Source organism: Giraffa tippelskirchi, chromosome 14 (genome assembly GCF_054371585.1).
Source record: "Giraffa tippelskirchi isolate mGirTip1 chromosome 14, T2T-mGirTip1v1.2.pri, whole genome shotgun sequence".
NCBI lineage: Eukaryota > Metazoa > Chordata > Mammalia > Artiodactyla > Giraffidae > Giraffa > Giraffa tippelskirchi.
Window position 1 is genome coordinate 24,809,068 of NC_137288.1, and position 22,285 is coordinate 24,831,352.

The window sequence follows — 22,285 nt, forward strand, 5'->3', positions numbered from 1 at the left end:
GTAAAATATCTATTTAATTTTAAGGGAAATTGCTTACAAAGAACTTATGTTACACCAAGCATCCAATTTTCATGTAGTTTTTCCTCTATCTCTTGATTCATTTTTAATCCACATTTTAAAACTCACTTTAGAGCAATTTTGGAGAAAATAATTGGAAGTGCCAATTTTTTATTATGGTAATATTGGTATCAAAAATAATTTTTGACCCATTTAAGTCACTTAAGACATATTAATATATACAAAACACCCAAATAGTGGAAAGCAGGGCTTCATATAAAATTGTTACATAAAGCACTTGCTGCATGTGTTAACTATCTGGAAGGTTGTGACATATCAGTTATGTTGATTATAGGAAAGACATGCTCCAAATTAACATGTGTTTTCTCAGCAAATGAAGTTCACTGTGTGCTGTCTTTTTCCTGGAAAGTTTCCCAAATTAAGCATCAAGCTATTTATCAACATGCCAACTAAGTGAATTGTTGGGGAGTTTGTAATTTCCTCAGTTCTGTCTCGCCGCAGCCGAAATTTGAAGCAATGAACAGATCATTGTTACAGCTCAGTATATTTTGGCAAGCAAAGGAGAATACATCCTCCAGGAGTAAGGGTGGGCCACCTAAAATACGCAAAGAGAAGAGAGGCCATCGGCTCAATTTTGGCTCCTCTCTTTGTATGTTTTTTCTCCTCCCCGTGAGCCTGCCCCTGTGTAAACTGGGCTAGCCAGGAGGGCTGTTTGTTTTACCTGAGGTTCTCAGTCCGGTCCTTGGACCTTCCTTTGTTCTATTTTCAGGGGCTTTTTCCTTTCTCTGTCTTTTAGCCACCGCCATTCTGGACTCCTTTTTCCTATTCTAAATACATAACAGAATAAAACAACTAACTACTTTAAAATGAAGCTGCAAAAATATGGGTATGCTTTGTATAGACATGTCAAAGGTTTAATTTGAACTTAATTTTTTTTAATTTTTATTTTTAATTTATTTTTAATTTTTTAATTGAAGAGTAATTGCTTTACAGAATTTTGCAGCTTTTTATGGCTGAGTAGTATTCAATTATATATATATATATATGTACCACGGCTTCTTTATCCATTCAAGTGTCGATGGACATCTAGGTTGCTTCCATGTTCTATCTATTGTAAATAGAGCTGCAGTAAACATTGGGGTATATGTGTTTGTTTCAGTTTTTATTTCCTCAGGGTATGTGGCTAGGAGTGGGATTGCTGGGTCATATGGTGGTTTCATTTCTAGCTTTTTAAGGAGTCTCCATACCATCTTCCATAGTGACTATAGCACTTTACATTCCCGCCAGCAATGCAAGAGTGTTCCCTTTTCTCCACACCCTCTCCAGCATTTATTGCTTGTAGACTTTTTGGTGATGGCCATTCTGATTAGTGTGAGGTGGTATCTCATTGTAGCTTTGATTTGCATTTCTCTGATAATGAGTGATATTGATCATCTTTTCATGAACTTGTTAGCCATCTGTATGTCTTCTTTGGAGAAATGTCTGTTTAGGTCTTTTTCCCACTTTTTGATTGGGTTGTTTGTTTTTTCTGGGATTGAATTGTATAAGCTGCTTGTATATTTTGGAAATTAATTCTTTATTGGTTGTTTCTTTTGCTATTATTATCTCCCATTCTGAGGGGTGTCTTTTCACTTAATTTGTAGTTTCCTTTGTTGTGAAAAAGCTTTTACATTTAATTAGGTTCCACTTGTTTATTTTTGTTTTATTTACATTACTCTAGGAGGTGGACCATAGAAGATCTTGCTTTGATTTATGTCACTGAGTGTTCTGCCTATGTATTCCTTTAAGAGTTTCATAGTTTTTTGTCTTACGTTTAGGTCTTTAATCCATTTTGAATTTATCTTTGTGTATGGCATTAGGTAGTGATCTAATTTCATTTTTTTGCATGTAGCTGTCCAGTTTTCCCAGCACCACTTATTGAAGAGGCTGTCTTTGCCCCATTGTATATTCTTTCCTCCTTTGTCAAAAATAAGGTACCCATAGATGAGTAGGTTTATCTCTGGGTTCTCTATCTTGTTCCATTGGTCTGTATTTCTGCTTTTGTGCCAGTACTGTCTTGATGACTGCAACTTTGTAGTAGTCTGAAGTCAAGAAGTTTGATTCCTCCAGCTCCATTCTTCCTTCTCAAGACTGCTTTGGCTGTTTGGGGTCTTTTGTGTTCCATATGAATTGTGAAATTTTTTGTTCTAGTTCTGTGAAAAAAACCATTGGTAATTTGATAGGGATTGCATTGAATCTGTAGATTGCATTTGGTCATTTTCACAATATTGATTCTTCCCACCCAGGAACATGGAATATCTCTCCATCTGTTTATGCTGTCTTTTATTTCTTTTATCAGTCTCTTAAAGTTTTCCGTATACAGGTCTTTTGTTTCCTTGGATAGGTTTATTCCTAGATATTTTATTCTTTTTGTTGCAATGGTGAATAGTATTGATTCCTTAATTTCTCTTTATGATTTTTCATTGTTAGTATATAGGAGTTCAAGTGATTTCTGTGTATTGATCTTGTATCCCGCAACTTTGCTGAAAATCACTGATTAGCTCTAGTAATTTTCTGATACTTTTTTGGGGGTTTTCTATGTTTAGTATCTTGTCACCTACAGTGAGAGTTTTACTTCTTTCCTTATCTGGATTCCTTTTGTTTATTTTTCTTCTCTAATTGCTGTAGCTAGGACTTCCAAAACTATGTTGAATGATGGTGGTGAGAGTGGACACCCTTGTCTTGTTCCTGATCTTAGAGGGAAAGCTTTTAGTCTTTACCATTGACAATAATGTTTGCTGTGGGCTTTTCATTTATGGCCTTTACTATGTTGAAGTAGGTTCCTTCTGTGCCCATATTTGAAGTGTTTTTTTTATCATAAATCGATGCTGGATTTTGTTGAAGGATTTTTCTGCATCTATCGAGATGATCATATGGTTTTTATCTTTCAATTTGATGTTATGGTGTATCATGTTAATTGATTTGTGTATATGGAAGAATCCTTGCATCCCTGTTATAAACTTGACTTGAAAATAGTGCATGAACTTTTTAATGTCTTGTTGGATTCTGTTTGCTAGAATTTTGCGAAGATTTTTGCATCTATGTTCATCAGTGATAGTGGCCTGTAATTTTCTTTTTTCATATTGTTTTTTCCTGGTTTTGGTATTAGGGTGATTGTGGCCGTGTAGAATGAGTTTGGAAGTATTCCTTCCTCTGCAATTTTTTGGAAGAGTTTCAGAAAAATAGGCACTACGTCTTCTCTGAATGTTTGATAGAATTCCCCTGTGAAACAAACTGGCCCTGGACTTTTGTTTTAGGGGAGATTTTTGATCACTGTTTCAAGTTCAATGTTTGTAATTAAGCCGTCCGTAATTTCTATTTCTTCCTGGTTCAGTCTTGGGAGGCTGATTTTTTCTAACTATCTGTACATTTTCTCTAGGTTGTCCATTTTGTTAGCATATAGTTATTCATAATATTCTTTTATGATCCTTTATATTTCTGTGTTGTCTGTTGTAACTTCTTTTTCATTTCTAATTTTATTGATTTGATTTTTCTCCCTTTTTTTTTCTTGATGAGTCTGGCTAGTGGCTTGTCAATTTTATTAATCTTCTCAAAGAACCAAGTTTTAGTTTTATTAATCTTTGCCATTGTTTCCTTCATTTCTTTTTCATTTATTTCTGCTCTGATTTTTATGATCTCCTTCCTTTTGCTGACTTTGGGGGTTTTGTGTTCTTCTTTTTCCAGCTGCTTTAGATGTAGAGTTAGGCTGTCTATTGAATGCTTTTCTTGCTTCTTGAGGTATGATTGTATCACTATAAACCTCCCTCTTAGAACTGCTTTGCTGAGTCCCATAGGTTTTGGGTCATTGTGTTTTATTTGTCATTTGTTTCTAGGAATGTTTTGATTACTTTTTTTTATTTCTTCAGTAACCTCTTCATTATTTAGTAATGTATTGTTTAATCTCCGTGAGTTTGTGTTTTTTGCTGTTGTTGTTGTTTTTTTTTTTCCTGTAGTTGATATCTAGTCTCATAGCATTGTGGTCAGAGAAGATACTTGATACAATTTCAATTTTCTTAAATTTACTGAGGCTTGGTTTGTGGCCCAAGATGTGGCCTATCCTGGAGAATGTTCCATGTGCACTTGAGAAGAAAGTATATTCTTCTACATTTGGATGGAAAGTCCTGAAGATATCAATTAGGTCCTTTTGGTATAATGTTTCATTTTAGGCTTGTGTTTCCTTATTGATTCTATGTTTTGATGATCTGTCCATTGATGACAATGGGGTGTTAAAGTCCCCCACTATTATTGTGTTGCTGTCAATTTCTCTTCTTATGCCTGTTACTGTTTACCTTATGTATTGAGGTGCTCCAATGTTGGGTACATAGACATTTACAATTGTTATGTATTCTTCTTGGATTGATCCCTTGATCATTATGTAGTGTCCTTCTTTGTCTCTTATGATATTCTTTATTTTAAAGTCTATTTTGTCTGAAATAAGGATTGCCACTCCAGCTTTCTTTTGGTTTCCATTCTCATGAAATATCTTTTTTCATTTTTTTACTTTCAGTCTGTATGTGTCTCTAGGTCTGAAGTGGGTCTCCTGTAGGCAGCATATATATGGGTCTTGTTTTTGTATCCATTCAGTCAGTCTGTATCTTTTGGTTGGTGCATTTAACCCATTTACATTTAAGGTAATTATTGATACATATGTTCCTATTGGTATTTCCTGATTGTTTTGGGTTTGTTTTTGTAGGTTTTCCCTTTCTTTTGTGTTTACTGGCTATGTAAGTCCCTTTAGTATTTGTTGCAAGGCTGGTTTGGTGGTGCTGAGTTCTCTTAGTTTCTCCTTGTCCATAAAGCTTTTGATTTCTCCATCAATTTTGAATGAGATCTTTGCTGGGTATAGTAATTGTGGTTGTAGGTTTTTCTCTTTCAGTACTTTAAATATATCCTGCCATTCCCTTCTGGCCCGTAGAGTTTCTACTGAAAGATCTGCTGTTAATCATATGGGTTTTCCCTTGCATGTTACTTGTTGCTTTTCCCTTGCTGCTTTTAATATTCTGTCTTTGTGCTTAATCTCTGTTAGCTTGATTAATATGTGTCTCAATGAGTTTCTCCTTGAGTTTAACCTGTAGGAGACTCTCTGTGCTTCTTGGACTTGATTGACAATGTCCTTTCTCATGTTGGGGAAGTTTTCAACTATTATTTCTTCAAAACTTTTCTCAGTGTCTTTCTTTTTTTTTTCTTGTTCCTCTGGGACACCTATAACTCGAATATTGGTGCATTTAATATTGTCCCAAAGGTCTCTGAGGCTTTTCTCAATTCTTTTCATTCCTTTCCCTTTATTCTGCTCTTCAGCAATTATTTCCACCATTCTATCCTCTAGCTCACTTATCCATTCCTCTACCTTAGTTATTCTGCTATTGATTCCTTCTAGAATATTTTTAATTTCGATAATTGTGTTATTCATCTCTATTTGCTTATTCTTTATTTCTTCTATGTCCTTGGTGATTGCATTAACTGTGTTAAATACTTCTCGCATTTTCTCCATTCTATTTTCAAATCTTTACTATCATTATTCTGAATTTTCTTTCAGGGAGATTGCTTATTTCCTCTTTGTTTATTTGGTCTTGTGAGTTTCAACCTTGCTCTTTCATTTGTGTTGTATTTCTCTTCCTTTTCATCTTTTTTTTTTTTAATTGCTCCACTTGAGGTCTCCTTTTCCCAGGCTTTAGGGTTGTATTACTTCTTCCTTTTGATTTTTGCCCTTGCTGGGTGGTTTGTGTTGATTTCTTGTTGGGGGTGACTTATGTCTGTGTTCTAGTGGGAGAAGATCACATAGGTAATTATAGAAACACTGGGACATAACACACACACTTCCACACATACAGTTATAATCAAAGCATTCTAAAGAAAAGAGGGAGACTGACTTGGTGAGCAAGGGAAACCAGAGGTGATATCAACCAATTGAAAGAAGAGTTAGCTAATGCTCAATCTGGAAATCTGAGCATGAGCAGAAGGCCAACTGGGGAATATAGCATAGAAAACTCAACAGTTTAACTAACTTGGTGAAAGAAAGAGTGATGGAAAAAAGGGAGAATAAAAAAAAAAGAGAGAGAAAAAGAAAGAGGAGAAGGGAGGGAAAGAGAAAAGGAGGAGGTGGAGAAGAGGGTTAAAAAATTTTAAAAAAGAGGGAGAAAAAATAGAAAAGCAAAAATTAATAGATGTGTGTGGAAAATATTTATATATATTCAGGAAGAGCTACAGCTGGTAAAGAACAGTAGGAAAAGAGTTGATATCGAAAACAAACTCAAAAAAAAAGAAAAAACTCATCAAGGGAAAAAAAAATAGTGAGGAGAGAAAAAGAAAAAACCTAAAATGAATGCTTTTCTTGCTTTTTTGTTTGACAAAAACACAAAGAGAAAAACTCTACACCACTGCAAAAGGCTAATACAGAGGTGGAAATACATAGGGGGAATAAAACGTGATTTATAAGAAAAAGAGAGAAAAAAAATCTTAAAATGTGTGTGTGTGTGTGTGTGTTTTAACAAGAAAAGAAGAAAACTCCACAGCACCACAGAAAGCTACTGTGATGGTGGAAATATGTTGGGGAATAAGTAGTGTGATTTATAAGAAGAAAGAATCTTAAAATGATTTTTTAATAACAAGAAAAAGAGGAAAACTCCACAGTACAACTAAATGCTAGTGTGAAGATGGAGATATGTTGGTGGAATAAACAGTGTGATTTATAAGAGAAAAAAAAAGAAAGCAAAGGAAAAACAAAAATGAAACAGGAAAAATAAATAAATAAAGGATTTTCAAGATCGTAGCTCTTGGTTCTGGAGTCTGCCGCTTTGGATGGGGTTGGGTTAGTGTCCTGTGATGTTTTCCTGGTTGGCGGAGCTTGCGTCTGTGTTCTGGTTGATGGAGCTGGATCTGGTCTCTCTGAAGGGCAGTGCAGTGTCCAGTAGTAGGTTTTGGAGCGTCTATGGGTTCAGTATGCCTCTGGGCAGTTGTTGTAGCTTTCAAGGTATTAGGCGCGTCTATTTCTGCAGCTGCTTCAAAGTGGCTCTCTCAGCATAACTGCAGTGCCGCCAGTCCCCTACTTGTCCCTGGGATCACTGCCGGTGCTTCAGTTCCCCTGTCCCACCCTGCGCTGCTGGCCGAAGCTTGCTAGGTAGGTGCTTGTGTGGATCCTTCTGCATCCTGGCAACTTGTGTGGGCTTCCGTCACCCTCCTGAGCTCACCCTCTATGTCGCAGGGCTGTGTGCACTTGACTCTCAGTTTCCGAGGTCCACCTTCTGCGTCACAGGACTTGTGTGCAATTGTCTCAGCTCCCCGGGCGTGCCCTCTGCGTCGCGGGGTTTATGTGCACCTGTTTCGTCTCACTGCCTGCACCCTTTGTCGCTGGGGGTTACTTCTTCTTTCGGCTGTGCCCAGAGGGTTGTGTGCTTTGCCCAAGTCTGTATGCCTCCCCTCTGCCGCACCCCGTCCTGCCCTTTGCGCCGCTGTGTTTGTCTCCCAGCTACCGGGCCGGGCCTCTGTACTGCAAGGGGTGTGTGCGCTGGCTGGGTTTGTCTGCTGCATTGCTCTCGGTTCCCCCCGAGCCCGAGCCCGAGCCCGCTGTCTGTTTAGGGTCACAGTCCATGAGCTGTTAATGGACTGAGAAGTGCAGCTTTCTCTGTTTACTCCCCTGCAAGTCCCTGCTTTGCCTGATTTTCCAAGATTTCACAGCTCCCCCTTGGGCCTGTCTGTGAGGGAGATGCCCAGTGCACGGGAACTCCTGTTTCAGGGCTCCCTCCCTCCCTTGGGGCACAAGCTCCTGTCCAGAAATTCTCTGTCTTTTCCCTTTTTATGCCGCCCTCCTTTCTCCTACCTCATTTCAGGGAGCTTAGTCTGTCCCCCTGGAGGCCTGGGGTCTTCTGCAGTCGCCTAGAGGTTTCTTTGTAGGAGTTGTTCCATATCTTGGTGAGTTTTTGATGTATGTGGGGGGAGGCTGGCGATCTCCCCGTTTTACTTCTCCTCCATCTTCTCTGATTCCTGAACTTAGTTTTAAATAGCTTTTTCAGAGAAAAAAAAAATAAAGATTTTAAATGAATTTTTTTTATTAATTTTCTTAAATTTATTTGTAACTAATATACTTTTTCCATTTTACTTAGGTAGTAAGCTATTCTACGGTGATATATAGTTAAACCATAAAATATGGATCTTAAGTTTAGAATAATTTCATCTTGAAATTTCTAGAAATATCTTTTCATATTTTAATGTTTTTAATCTATTTGATCCTGAACATAATACAATAGAGAAGAGTCACCAAATAATAATTCTTAGTGGTTTATGTATTTCCCAAAGGCCATGGGTTTCTTTTATATGCAATAAAAACTGCCAAGTTTTAATTTTAATTAATTGCTTATGTATTGGTTAAAATAATTACAAACAAAATCTCATCCCAACCTGGAAAATCTCTTCACAAGGTGAAACAAACAGTTTTATAATTAAAAAGCATTAAACCAGAATTTGATATGCATCATAGTTGGAAAGAAACTGTCAAGTCAGAAAGAAACCTCAGCCTTTTACATGGCCAACCAAATAGGATCCACTGCAGGCATGTCTCAAAATAATGGAATGGGTAGCCATTCCCTTCTTCAGGTGATCTTCCAGACCCAGGGATCCAACTCGTGTGTCCTGCCTTGCAGGCAGATTCTTTACCACTGAGCCAGAGGAAGCCCAGATAAACAATTACTGGCATTAAAGTAGGAGCACTTAACACCACCATGTGTCACACAGTTTATCCTAAGTCCACTAAGTAGTTGGAGTGACCATTTGTGTTTGCTAACTGGCTTTATCCATATGAAAACTAAACTTTTGATATGTTTATGACAAGAAATAGTTTTGTATCTTGGTCAAGGTCTTTGCTGAAGTTAGGTGCCTACCCACACACAGAAAATGGGAGAAAATATGCTGTTAATATCTTCCTTGAAGATTAATTACATTCCAAAGAATTGGCTCCCAGCACTGAAAAAAGACAAGCTTGGGTTGTAAAGTTGGCAAGAGACTTATCTCAGCTTTAAAAGGTTAACATTCATTTCAAAGAGAGAGATAGAAAAATAATTTTCAAGGTTTTCCAAAGTAAATACTCTAAGAAGGGGAAGGAAGGAAAGACTTTTCCCTAATTTTCAACAGAACTAATTCTCTCTCTTTTTTTTAAATTGCTCTTTGCCTTTACACATTACAATTGCAAATATAATGCTTTTTGACTTTTTTTTAAAAAAAGAGCATGCAAGATTATAAAGACACTGAGACAAACAAAGGAAACTCCTTCTCCCCACTCTTCAATGTATGTACCTTCGAGTGGCTTTTTAAATGAAGAAAGAAATATTTAAAATACTAATATGCAATACCATTCCCTGATGGCTCAGTTGGTAAAAAATCTGCCTGCAATGCAGGAGACCCGGGTTCCATCCCTAGGTCAGGAAGATCCCCCGAAGAAGGAAATGGCAACCCACTCCAGTATTCTTGCCTGGAGAATCCCATGGACAGAGGACCCTGGCAGGCTACAGTCAGTGGGGTCACAAAAAGTCAGACATGACTGAGTGACTAGCACTTTCTTTCAACAGGTTACAGCTGTGGACAGTTTTGCCTCCTAGTATCTTCAGACCATGTCTGAAGACAATTTACATCATCACAAACAGAGTGGACAATGCTACTGGCATTCAGTTAGTAGAGGCCAGGGATAATACAAATATGTTTGACTGTTCCTGGATTAAAAAAAAAAGAAATGTTCATATACCTGACTATCTCTTTACTTTTACTGCTTTTTCTCCTACTGGCATTCAGTTAGTAGAGGCCAGGGATAATACAAATATGTTTGACTGTTCCTGGATTAAAAAAAAAAGAAATGTTCATATACCTGACTGTCTCTTTACTTTTACTGCTTTTTCTCATCAGCTTCCTACAGTCCATGGCAGGTACAAGGTACTCAATAAACACTGATTGAGCTGAATGTTCTGAGAACATTTTTGTAGGCTATATTGTTGTATATGAAATATATAACGATCCTGTCCTCAGCTTTTATTCATGTGAAATAAAAATATACCACATAGCATCTAATGCAATTTTCATGACCATGTTACCCCTAAGAACAGTATTAACATTCTTTATTTTTATTCTGTTTATTCAATTTGCAGACAATATAGCACAGATTTCTTCAGTCCCTGTCTATGTACAAGTTCTCAATATCAATGATCATGCTCCTGAGTTTTCTGAATACTATGAGACTTACGTTTGTGAAAATGCAGTCTCTGGTCAGGTAAGAATCCATCATGAACTGCCACTATCTAAACAGTACTTTGTATTGTAGAGAACAGCACTTTCCATGTATTCCTCCATCTTTGAAATGATATTAATAAAAATAACCTTTATTTAGCTATATTAATTATAGGCTTTAATATTGTAAGTTACATATAATTTAAATTTCTTTCTTTCAAAAAATATGTAAACTTCAAATTTTCTACTTCCAAATTCCTCACGTTTGAAAAATCTTCTAACTCTTAGAATTTAATAGTAAATCATTTATACTTTGTCAATAAAGAAATTATTTTTTGTGATTCTGTAAATAATTTTAATTAATTGTTATTATTCCATCCATCATGCAAATAAAGATAAAATTATATATAAAATACATCAGACATCAACAGATGAAATTCAATTCGAAATGAATTATTAAATATATAAAGACTTAGGAAAGCACACTCATTTTGAAATACATTATCATTACTTCACAGTTTTTTCACACATTTTCTCATATGGGGCTTACCTTTTTACATTTGTTAAATGTAGAGTTTAGATTCTCCTTTGAGTATCTCAGTTCCAATACACAATAACTTCACATTTCTTAGGTATCCTAGTAAATGTCATAAAACATTAAAAAAAAACCCTACTTTTTAAAATACTGAATAAGTATTGCTGTTGTTTAGTCTCTAGGTCGTTAGACTCTCCGCAACTCCATGAACTGCAGCACACCAGGCTTCCCTGTCCTTCACTATCTCCCTGAGTTTGCTCAAACTCATGTCCACTGAGTCAGTGATGCCATCCAACCATGTTATCCTGTTTCCCCCTTCTCCTCTTGCCCTCAATCTTTCCTAGCATCAGGTTCTTTTCCAGTGAATCAGCTTTTCACATCAGGTAGCCAAAATATTGAAGCTTCAGTTTCAGCATCAGTTCTTCCAATGAATATTCAGAGTTGATTTCCTTTAGGATTGACTAATTTGATCTCCTGACTGTCCAAAGAACTCTCAAGAGTCCTCTCTAACACCACAATTCAAAAGCATCAAAAAAAAAAAAAGAATCAAGTACTTACAAAACTATAAAACAAAAATTGAAAGTTACAAAAACCAATATAAATGCATTACTGGTATTGACTTTGTTTTTATTGGAGGTTTTTTTACTTAGATTCTTGATTTACTCTGGTTGGTTTGAAACATATTATGTTGTTTTTATAAAATATCTCAGAAGCAATAATTCAATAAATTTCATTTTTCTTTCTTAAAGTAAGTTAATACTTTTTAATTTGTTAATCAGATTATTTTATTTCAAAATTATTGTTTGATAGACAATGAAATGATACCTTTGAGTATGCATATCAAGAAAAAGAAAGAAAAATTAGGTAAATTTTAAAAATTAAATCTCTATTTTATAATATGATATTTGTGTGTTCTAATAATTTGAAAATCTGAATGATGTAAACAGTGTTGGGAAGATGATACATAAATATATTAAAATTATCCAGTCTTTTCAACAAATTTTGCTGTAACAAATGGCTAGGAAGGAAACAGGGAGGAAATGGAAAACTGCATCTAAACCTCACACTTTATACAAAGATTATTTTATAATGTATCATAGGTTTAAATATAAACCTAAAACTAAAGACAAGCAGAAGAGAAAAAATTGTCTTATGGCTAGGCAAAGAGTTCTTAAATATACCACCAAAATACCAATCCATAAGAGAAAACATGTATTAATTTGATGTAATCAAAATTAAACCTGTGAAAATCCCTGTTAAATGAATAAAAAAGACAATCTACTGAGTGGCAGAAAATATTTGAAAGTAAGAATGAAATGCTATAACTGGTACTCAGTCTAATAGTCAAAATCTCCCTTAATACAGAAACACATTTGGTAGTATATTTTAAAATAATAATGAGAATAAAATCTCTGCTTTCCATACTATCAATTCATAGTGTTCCAAAGCTTAGGTCCATACAATAATACATATAAATCATACAAAGCAAAGTTACCAAAAGAAGAAAATATATTTGAGAACATAAGATTATCTAGTAAAGTGAGTAAAGTGCTGACAAATAAATATGATAGAATTTTAATTTTTCTGAAAGCATTAAAAAAAAAAGAAGAGGTGGTTGCTATTCAACAGGCATAATGTTTCCATTAATCTGGGTGAATAAGCCTGTGACATTGTCACTATGGTTAAAACTGTGTTAAGAGGGTGGCTCTCATGTTAAGGGGAGCTTTTGCCACAACGTTTTAAAACGTAGAAGAGAAAGAGGTAAAATTAATTTTAATGTTTGTTTGACAGAATATGATGATTTTCACATATATAATAAAAATACAGGGAAACATTTTATGTTATTTTCTCGTGCTATGAAAATCACTCTTGTCTCATTTCCCATAGGCTCAGACAGCTGGACAAAGTGGTGTGTTAAAAGGTCTCCTTTATCTATCTGCTTTGGGTAGATAAAGCAATCACTGTAGGAAACCAAAATGCTAGAACAGTGCACTCTATTCTGAAGGAAATCAGATATTCCCTTAATGACCTATGTGGCTAAGCAGAAATTGTATTTCTGTTCCTTGTGTGCAATGGCCAGGATGGGGAAGAGAGGAAGAATAAAACTTTTCAAGGGTTTGCAAAATATGAATATAATAAATGAGCTGACATTAGGGCAATTTGCCTTTTCTGTTTGGTGTAAATAGTTATCATTTTTCAAATTAATGATTCCCATTATCTTGACTGATACCAAATATTTTTTCCAGAAGTAAAGTAGAATAGCAATAATTTTTAGATTCCTTCATACCAATACACTGTCTAATGTAAAGACAGTTACATTGTCTCCATGTAAAAATTTTCTCCTGCCTAAATTTCTATGATCCCACAGCATGATCCTGGTTTTCTCTGCATCTTCCTTTCTCTCTCCTGTCCCATACTTTTTATTTTTTTCAGACTCACTCCTTCTGTTATCCACAAAATGTCTCAAATACAGTTCATATGCAAATGGCTTCTAGATCTTTATGCCAGTTCTTTCTCTTATACTTAAAGCTGTAAGTCCACATAATTAGAGAAAATTTCTACCTCTATTCTGCTGGAATGTAAACAGTGGTGACAGAGACACTCTTGGCCCCAGCCACAATGGGACACCCAGACCTGAGATGACTTGGCATGTTCCAAGTGCCAATGAACCATTTGTTAAATGGATACATTTGGGATATTCATTACATACTTTCACAGTTTAGTTTTAAATTTATATGTGATGATCTTATATGAACTTTTATAAAAAATGTTTAAAAAAGTAATTTATCGAAGGAAAATGAGAAAATATATATTGAGATAAAATCTAAGAATATTTCATTTTTAACAGAATAAATGTATATTTATACAAGTTAATGGCAAAACATTGCATTTAACATAATTTAAATATATCTAATAAAATTTTGTGAGAACATTTTTTTGAAACAGTAGTTCTGCCTCTGTCTACTATCAAAATGTTAGAATATCATGAGCTTCTCAATACATTTTCCTTAAAAACATTCTAAGCAAAGAGAGAATACAGACTACAGACTCAATTTTCTTGCAGCTCTATTATTTGATTAGCACTTTGACCTTTAGAACAGATATTCAAAAACCTTTTTGAATACTAAATGTGTATCCTAAAAATAAATACAAATAATCCTAAAAATGAATCCTAAAAATTGGTATCTCCATATTTAAAAAGAAATATTGGAATATAGTTGATTTACAGGGTTGTGTTAGTTTCAGGTATACAGCAAAGTGAACCAGTTGGTGCTCCAGTGGTTAAGAATTTGGGCTTCCATTGCAGAGGGCATGGATTTGATCCAAGGCATGCACGCATGCTAAGTTGCTTCAGTCATGTCCGACTGTTTTCGATCCTATGGACTGTAGCCTACCAGGCTCCTCTGTCCGTGGGATTCTCCAGGCAAGAATATTGGAGTGGGTTACCATGCCCTCCTCCAGGGGATCTTCCCAACTCAGGGGTCAAACCCGTGTTTCTTATACCTTCTGCACTGGCAGGTGGATTCTTTACCATTAGCGCCACCATCTCGGGAACCAAGATGCCACTTGCTGTGCAGTGTGGCCAACAAATAAATAATAGTTTCTCCAATTTTTAAACTTAGAAAATTAAGTGGGAAAGACAGAATTCAGAATATTAGACTTCCAAGCCCATATCCTTCATCCTGGATATACAAAATCTTGTAATAACTCAAAGCATTATCTTGATACAATGTGCACATTTATTATTGTAGACATGGATTGAATAAAAATGTTTTCTTTTATTAGATTATTTAATTAACACTCCATGATCATGATTTAATTAGGAATGTGTTGTAAAGGAAAAGATAAATCAATGTAGAGAAATAATGTACAAACTGCATTAGTTTCACAAGGTTCTTCATCCATGTGGAGAGACATCCTTTGAAATATAACATTATAAATCATATCTGTCATCTTGCAACTAAGGATATTTTTGTTTGACACATTGTTAAAAGCAATTTAATTCTAGAAAATTCAAAACAATAACTTCTATAGTCAATTTACTTTAATTTCCAGAATTAATCACAGTCTCACTATTTGATCTTGACAGCACATCTCTTTTTTGACAATAATTAACTACTTGACTGACACTTTCACATCTTAAAAGCAAAGGACTAATTGTGAATGGATTTGTTCATAGTTGCGTTATTTCACTTTTTAATGATCTGAGAGAGAGGAATTTACTTGACATGGAACACTTTGGCTATAATATTGTGGGTGAAAGGAAATCATGTACATCGCCCCTAGGCTTTAAATACACTATTCCTAAAATCAATTAATAAACTCATTACTTTAACAAATACTCAAGTAAGACAATAAAATTTATCACAGTTATGTTTCCAATATATGCAGGAACTATTAACTTCAGCAAATCGTAATGGTTAGTATTCAGATAAGAAAGAGAGAAGGAGAAAAGAATGGAAAGGAGAAATCCAAGCAAGAAGGATCGGAGGATGTTTTCTGACAAACTTAGCTTATGGGAATCATCTTACCCATTAACAAGAATTTACTTACTATGTAATATCAAAACATCCTTTTGAAAGGAGCAAGTAAACATGTTTTTAACCTCAGAAAATATTTTCATATTTTCCACCAATTTTGAGATATCCTCTGCAATATCCATAAAGATTTTGGTAAAGCAATTTTAATAAAAAGCTAATAACAATTTAAAATAATAATCAGAATATTATAAAGAGAATGATCAGAACTTATCCGTATTTTTTTTCCTAGGTGATTCAGACCATCAGTGCAGTGGATAGAGATGAATCCATAGAACATCACCATTTTTATTTCAATCTATCTGTGGAAGAAAATAACTCTAGTTTTGCAATCACAGATAATCAAGGTAATGCCATTCACTTATAATAGCTTTCTATTCATTCTTCGAGATCTTGTTTAATTGTAAGAAAATTCATAGCATTACTTTTTATACTATTTCTGCAATATGATAGTGTTGAGAGATTATTCAAGGAGTGGCAATGGAAATGAGAAACAACACCCAAAGTAGTGTTCTGGGAATACTAGCCTCATTTCCCACTGGATTTCTTTAAATTGGAAGCACTTTTTCAAGTAATTATTGGCTATAAGCCCTTGCAAAGCCTGAATGACCTTGAAAATACAATTGCGGTTCCTCTCATGTCTTCATATCTGGAGAAGAAAATGATAAAGAAAATGATATATACTTCCCTGGTGGCTCAGACAGTAAAGAATCTGCCTGCAATGAGGGTGACTCAAGTTCAATCCCAGGTTGGGAAGATCCCCTGAAAAAGGGAATGGCAACTCACTCCAGTATTCTTGTCTGGAGAATTCCATGGACAGAGGAGCCTGGAGGACTACAGTCCTTGGGGTCACAAACAATCAGACACAACTGAGCAACTAACACTTTTACTTTTCATAGTCACTTGATTGATTCAAAGATATTTGGAATCATTAATTAGAAGCTATAAATATATGAAAAGGCTGTTCTTTTTCCTTCAAAACAAAATGGTTGTATCAGCCTAAGAACAAAATGTTCTAAAGGATTTTGTATGGAGAGGCGGAGTTTCCTTTCCTTCCATATAGAAGTAGATTAACTTTGTACAAAGTTGCAGTGTTGTTTTTTCCTTCAATAAAATATTTTTTGTCATCATATACATTTCTATTCTAATTTTGCTTCATATCACAAAGATATGCAGCACTGTAGGATTCATTATTCAGGCATCTATAACCAAACACCTGCAGCTGTTCTTCCTTACATCTGAGTTTAAGCTCCCGTCAAGGGGAGATCTTTTATGGAAGGATAAATGCAGACACATTCTTTCCCCTTTGCCTTTATCAAATTTCCTAGTGGAAAAAAAATGCCACAGCAAAATAAGAAATAAGCTATAGCTTAGATTTGTTTCTATTAATATAAAATAAATTAGTGGGACAAAATAAATACGTTGAAACATAAAGGGAAAAATTTAATATTGATTTAATATTTGTGGTTATAAGTAATTTAAGAAAATACATATCAAAAAATATAAACTTTCTCTCCTGTTTAATGTCTAGTGAATAAAATCACAGAAGGTTTATAGACTTCAAGAGCATGATGGAGAGTTTGTTTTTAAAAGGAGATTTGGGAAAAGTGATAAGTAGGCATACATTTCCAAAGACTTCCATTTATTTTCATTTATCTGTTTCAAAGACTTCCATTTATCTATCTCCTCTTATTTGTTTGTATCTCCTAAAATTTGTTTGATTGCTACAGAATATATTTCAAGGAATGCCAATACAAAAAAAACCAAAGTGTCTGGGGGGAAACATATTGTGTATCATAGACTGATACACAATAAACTGTACTGGAGAAGACCATTTAGCATATTTGGGGATTCAAGGAAAAAAAATTAAATATGTTGAAGTATATATGATTTATTTTTGTTAACTATTTGAGCATTCTAGCCAGGTGAATTAATCAGTACTATTATGCTATGCTATGCTAAGTCGCTTCAGTCGTGTCCGACTCTGTGCGACCCCATAGACGGCAGCTCACCGGGCTCCGCCGTCCCTAGGATTCTCCAGGCGAGAAAACTGGAGTGGGTCGCCATTTCCTTCTCCAACGCATGAGAGTGAAAAGTGAAAGTGAAGTCACTCAGTCGTGTCCGACTCTTAGCGACCCCATGGACTGTAGCCTACCAGGCTCCTCCGTCCATGGGATTTTCCAGGCAAGAGTACTGGAGTGGGGTGCCATTGCCTTCTCCGAATCAGTACTATTAAGGTTTAACAATTCTCTGAAATATAAGTTGAAAATAGGTTAATAATGTCAAGGTGAAATGAAATGTTCTAAAAGAAACTTTAACTCCAAGTAAAATTAATTCTTTTGCCTTATTAATAAATACATTATTTGAGATCACTTACTGTGACACAGAGATGACTTTGAAAATCTCATGTATTTATATTATTTGTGAAAGTAATGAGTTTCTATTAGAAAAATGAGTCATGAGTATTTAATTCAAATGAGACTGGATGTGTCTTTATACATTTCATCCTAGTACCCCTGTATACTGTCAATGGCTAATTAAAAAGCTATTTATTTTCTGTGTTCCATATGTATGTTTCCTATCTTTACCAAAAAAAAAAAATTTTAGAACTGATTCATATAATTCATCTAATTTTGTAATTGGGATTTAGGCAATGTCAAAATCAGTAATGACTTTTTGAATTGATCTTTTAATTTTCTTTTTCATCAGAAATGTACTCTTTCTTATTTGAGCTTATTTAATCTCTACATTCCTGCCTCTTCTACACTTAGTGGCTATGAATTTCTTTTGCATTATTGAAAAAAATTATGCCCATGAATTTTTGTTTTAGATAACACAGCTGTAATTTTGACCAATAGAACTGGGTTTAGCCTTCAAGAAGAGCCTGTTTTCTACGTATCCATCCTAATTGCTGACAATGGAATCCCATCACTTACAAGTACAAACACCCTTACCATACATGTGTGTGACTGTGGTGATGCTGACAGCACACAGACCTGCAGTCATAAGGATTTTATGCTTTCCATGGGATTCAGGGCAGAAGTCATAACTGCTATTCTGATATGCATTATGATAATATTTGGTAAGTCATGTGAACTGAGCATATATTCATTTATTGACAACAATATCATACATATAGAAAAGAGTTAATTCCATTATAATGATATAATGTGGACTTGTATGTGTGTGTGTGTGCCTGTTTGTGTGTGTGTTTAATTGCCCTTCTGAATGTGTTATAATTCTTAAATCAAGTGGAGTAAATGAAAAATAGAGTGAATATGCACTTCAAGTTGAAAGTCAATGATCCTTGAATTTGATGAGTATGTCAGTACACATGTGCATATCCTTTTAGGAGTGGTTTTGATACACACACTGCAACATATATAGTAATATAAAAATTAGTAGTAATAATGGCAAACTTCTGTTGAGCACTTATACTCCAGGAAACGATCTTAAGTGATTTGCAGAAATTGTGCAATTTACTCCTCAAGATAACCTCAAGAAGTAGCAACTGTTACTGCCTGTATTGTACGGATGAAGAAAGTTAAAGTCAAAGCATTACCTGATTTACAAAGGGTCATGTAGCTAGTAAATGAAGTGCTGAGGTTCCATAACCATAACACACCTCCATCCAACCCTTTACTGCAGCACACTGAAGCCTAGGAGCATTGGGGGAGTAAATGTTAGGATGAAAAAAATGTAAACAAGAAGTAACAAGGATCTACTGTAGAGCCCAGGGAACTTGTCAATACTCTGTACTGGCCTACATGGGAAAAAGTCTGAAAAAGAGTAAATATGTGTACATGCATAACTGATTCATTTTGTTGTACACTTAAAACTAACACAATATTGTAAATCAACTCTACCCCCCCCCCAAAAAAAAGAAATTCCAACTGATCAGGACACACATAATTCTGTCAGTCACATCTATCTCAGGGTTTCCAACTTTCCAGCATATATCATGATGAACTGACAGAAAGTTTCCTGCTTTAAAAAAAAAAAAAAATCACTTGTTTGTGATGGGTAATTATGCTTAAGCTAGCTTTGTAGTTAAAAATAAACATAGTTTTCATTCTAAAAACGGAAAAGAGAGAGTCTTACTTAAAGTGTTAAACACAAAAGAAATCTCAGTATAATAGCTCCACTTGTTTTCATCTGTTTGTTATTGTTGTTGCTGTTGTTTTCACAAGGAAATAAATTATAGTCATTTTACAGATGAGGCAAATGAGGTTCCAAATGTTTTAGCTAGGCTTTCAAAACTACACATTATGCATCAAGCATAACTTTTACCTTTTCTTAACATACCAGTCTATACAGTCTAAACCCTTCTGTTGCTTCCCTCATAACTTCACATCAAAGCCAACACAACTGTACTGAATGTTGACAGCAACCATATGAGCCATGGGTTATGAAATCCCAAACTCACTACTCAAACTGACATACAAAATGTTTCAGGATTTGCTTTACCTTCACTCTTCTCTTCTGTCTCAAAGCTTTAAAAACCATGCATTCCTCTTTTACCAAAGTTACCCTTCTTTTCTACCTAGCTTCAGTTTTTCAAATTATTTTTGATGATCTTTTATCATAAAACTGAATTTAGAGCTATATAACTAGATATCAGAAGCAAGAAGCAGTAGAAACAGTATAATGTTTGCAGGTTGCAAGTACAAAATTACTCACTGGTACAGACCTAAACCTAGTCCCGAGACCCTGCAAGTAAACCAAGGGCAACCTCACAGTCAAGGGCATGAGTCATATTGAAAAGGTGGAATGTCAGATTCAGCAAGGATTAGCAGTTTCCTGTGAAAGTTTCATGAATGTGTTCTTCAATTCATAGATTGAAAAATTATTTATTAGATCCCTTTCTATTTCAGCCGTATATCTCAGCTGTATTAAATTACTGTGCCTGGATTCAGGAACAGTGAACTTATTTCAGGAACACTATTTCAATTTATTTAAATGTAAGATTTACCTAAAATATTGCCTAATACATTTCTCTTTTGATAATATTAATAGCATTACTTCCTGTTTGTTTCAGTTCCTGTAGATGAACTTCTGAATAGCTACATAAGATCTGAGATTGTGTAAGGGTTGACTACGCATGAAACAAACACACACACAAACACACACACACTTCACAAGTTTTTTAAAAATCATTCTGAAATTGTTCTATTTCTACACAATGTTAAAACTATTTCATATTGATACAATTGATTGATATGACCATACCAGTGTTATGACTCAAAAACCTGATAAGTTTGGAATTAATGAAATTAATATCATATAGCAAAGCACAGATTGTGAACCAACTTTTCTGATTTTGAATGCCTGCTTTTTGTTTCCTGGGCATATGATTTAATCTCTCTGCACTTCATTTTCACCATCTTTACTAGAGCACTATAATAAAATATGGATATTACAGCAAATCAATGGATATATGTAGAGCTTTTGGAAAAATGACTGGTACAGACTTTGTAGTCAATAAATACTAACTTAGAAATTATGCCACAGAATGTGTCTCAGCGGTAAAAATCAAACTGGCCCAGTGTCTTAACTTCCTCTAACACGGATCACTGGTTCCTGAGATTGACAGAGGCACGTAGATTGGCAAATCTTATTTCTCATCTTTGTTCTATTTTCAATAAAGAAAAAAAATAAAATGTTGTCATAAATTGATGATCATATAAAGTTCACTATATTTTTCTGATGTTTTTCCTCTCTAAATCATCAGCCAGTTAAGTCTGCTATACTTCCTTATCTTTCTGCAAGTTCCTTTGGTAAATTTTCAATGACAAATATATCTTTGCTTTATAATCAGAAAACTGAAGCTTATGTCTTGAGCTTGTAACAAGAGCAAAAATGTATAGCTTGTTATAAATAACATAGTATTTAACAATATTTTATAATGTAAATAGATAACATATAATTATAGTATGCATTAATATAAATGTAACAATGGTTGATAATGTGTTTCAGTACAAATAGAATGAATATATAGTGTAACATTATTAGGCATTATATGTTTATTTATAATATAGTAATACAAATATAAACATGCATTATATTTATAATAGGTGTAATATGAAGCCAAAATATTTATAATATATAATATTGTATTTGTGTTAATGTTCTGACACGCTTTGTTTGACAGGGTTTATTTTTCTGAACCTCGGTCTGAAACAACGGAGGAAGCAGACTCTGTTTCCTGAGAAAAGTGAAGATTTCAGAGAGAATATATTCAGATACGATGATGAAGGTGGCGGAGAGGCGGACACGGAGGCCTTTGACATCGCGCAGCTGCGGGGCAGCGCGGTGATGCGGGGACGCAAGCCCCGCAGACCCGCCAGGGCGGAGATGCGCAGCCTGTACAGGCAGTCTCTGCAGGTCGGCCCGGACAGCGCGGTGTTCAGGAAGTTCATTCTAGAAAAGCTGGAAGAGGCTGACACTGACCCTTGTGCCCCGCCTTTCGACTCCCTCCAGACCTATGCTTTTGAGGGAACAGGGTCCTTAGCTGGATCCCTGAGCTCCTTAGACTCCGCAGTCTCTGATCACGATGAAAATTATGATTATCTTAACGAACTAGGACCTCGCTTTAAAAGATTAGCGTGCATGTTTGGTTCCGCTAGGCAGTCAAAGAATTAGGGCTTTTTTCATTAATACATTTCTTTTAAAAAATGCTAATGTATGTTTGGACAAACTGGTAGTCGCTTGGTGAAAAGTTGTTTACTTCAGTTCCCTGGGAAAAGAAAGAGACACAATTATACTATTCTCTGATTTTCTTGGAGTTCAGTTCAGTTCAGTTCAGTCGCTCAGTCGTGTCTTACTCTTTGTGACCCCATGAATTGCAGCACAAAATATCCCATATCGTCCCTGACTGCAGATAAGGGAAGTGAAGCTAACATTGCAGACTCCCGCTAGCAGGCCCCTGAAATATTCTTTAGGATTTTTT

General features: G+C 35.0%; 1 protein-coding gene across 1 annotated transcript in view; it reads left to right on the top strand.

Moving 5' to 3' along the window:
- CDH19 (cadherin 19) overlaps positions 1–22,017 on the top strand; it is a 70,045-nt gene extending 48,028 nt beyond the window's left edge. Inside the window, exons 9-12 of the mRNA XM_081561547.1 lie at positions 10,185–10,306; positions 15,569–15,683; positions 18,167–18,418; positions 21,488–22,017. Coding sequence (XP_081417673.1) covers positions 10,185–10,306; positions 15,569–15,683; positions 18,167–18,418; positions 21,488–21,978 — 980 coding nt within the window. The 3' untranslated portion in view covers positions 21,979–22,017. The remainder of the gene's footprint in view (positions 1–10,184; positions 10,307–15,568; positions 15,684–18,166; positions 18,419–21,487) is intronic.
- The last annotated feature ends 268 nt before the right edge of the window (positions 22,018–22,285 follow it).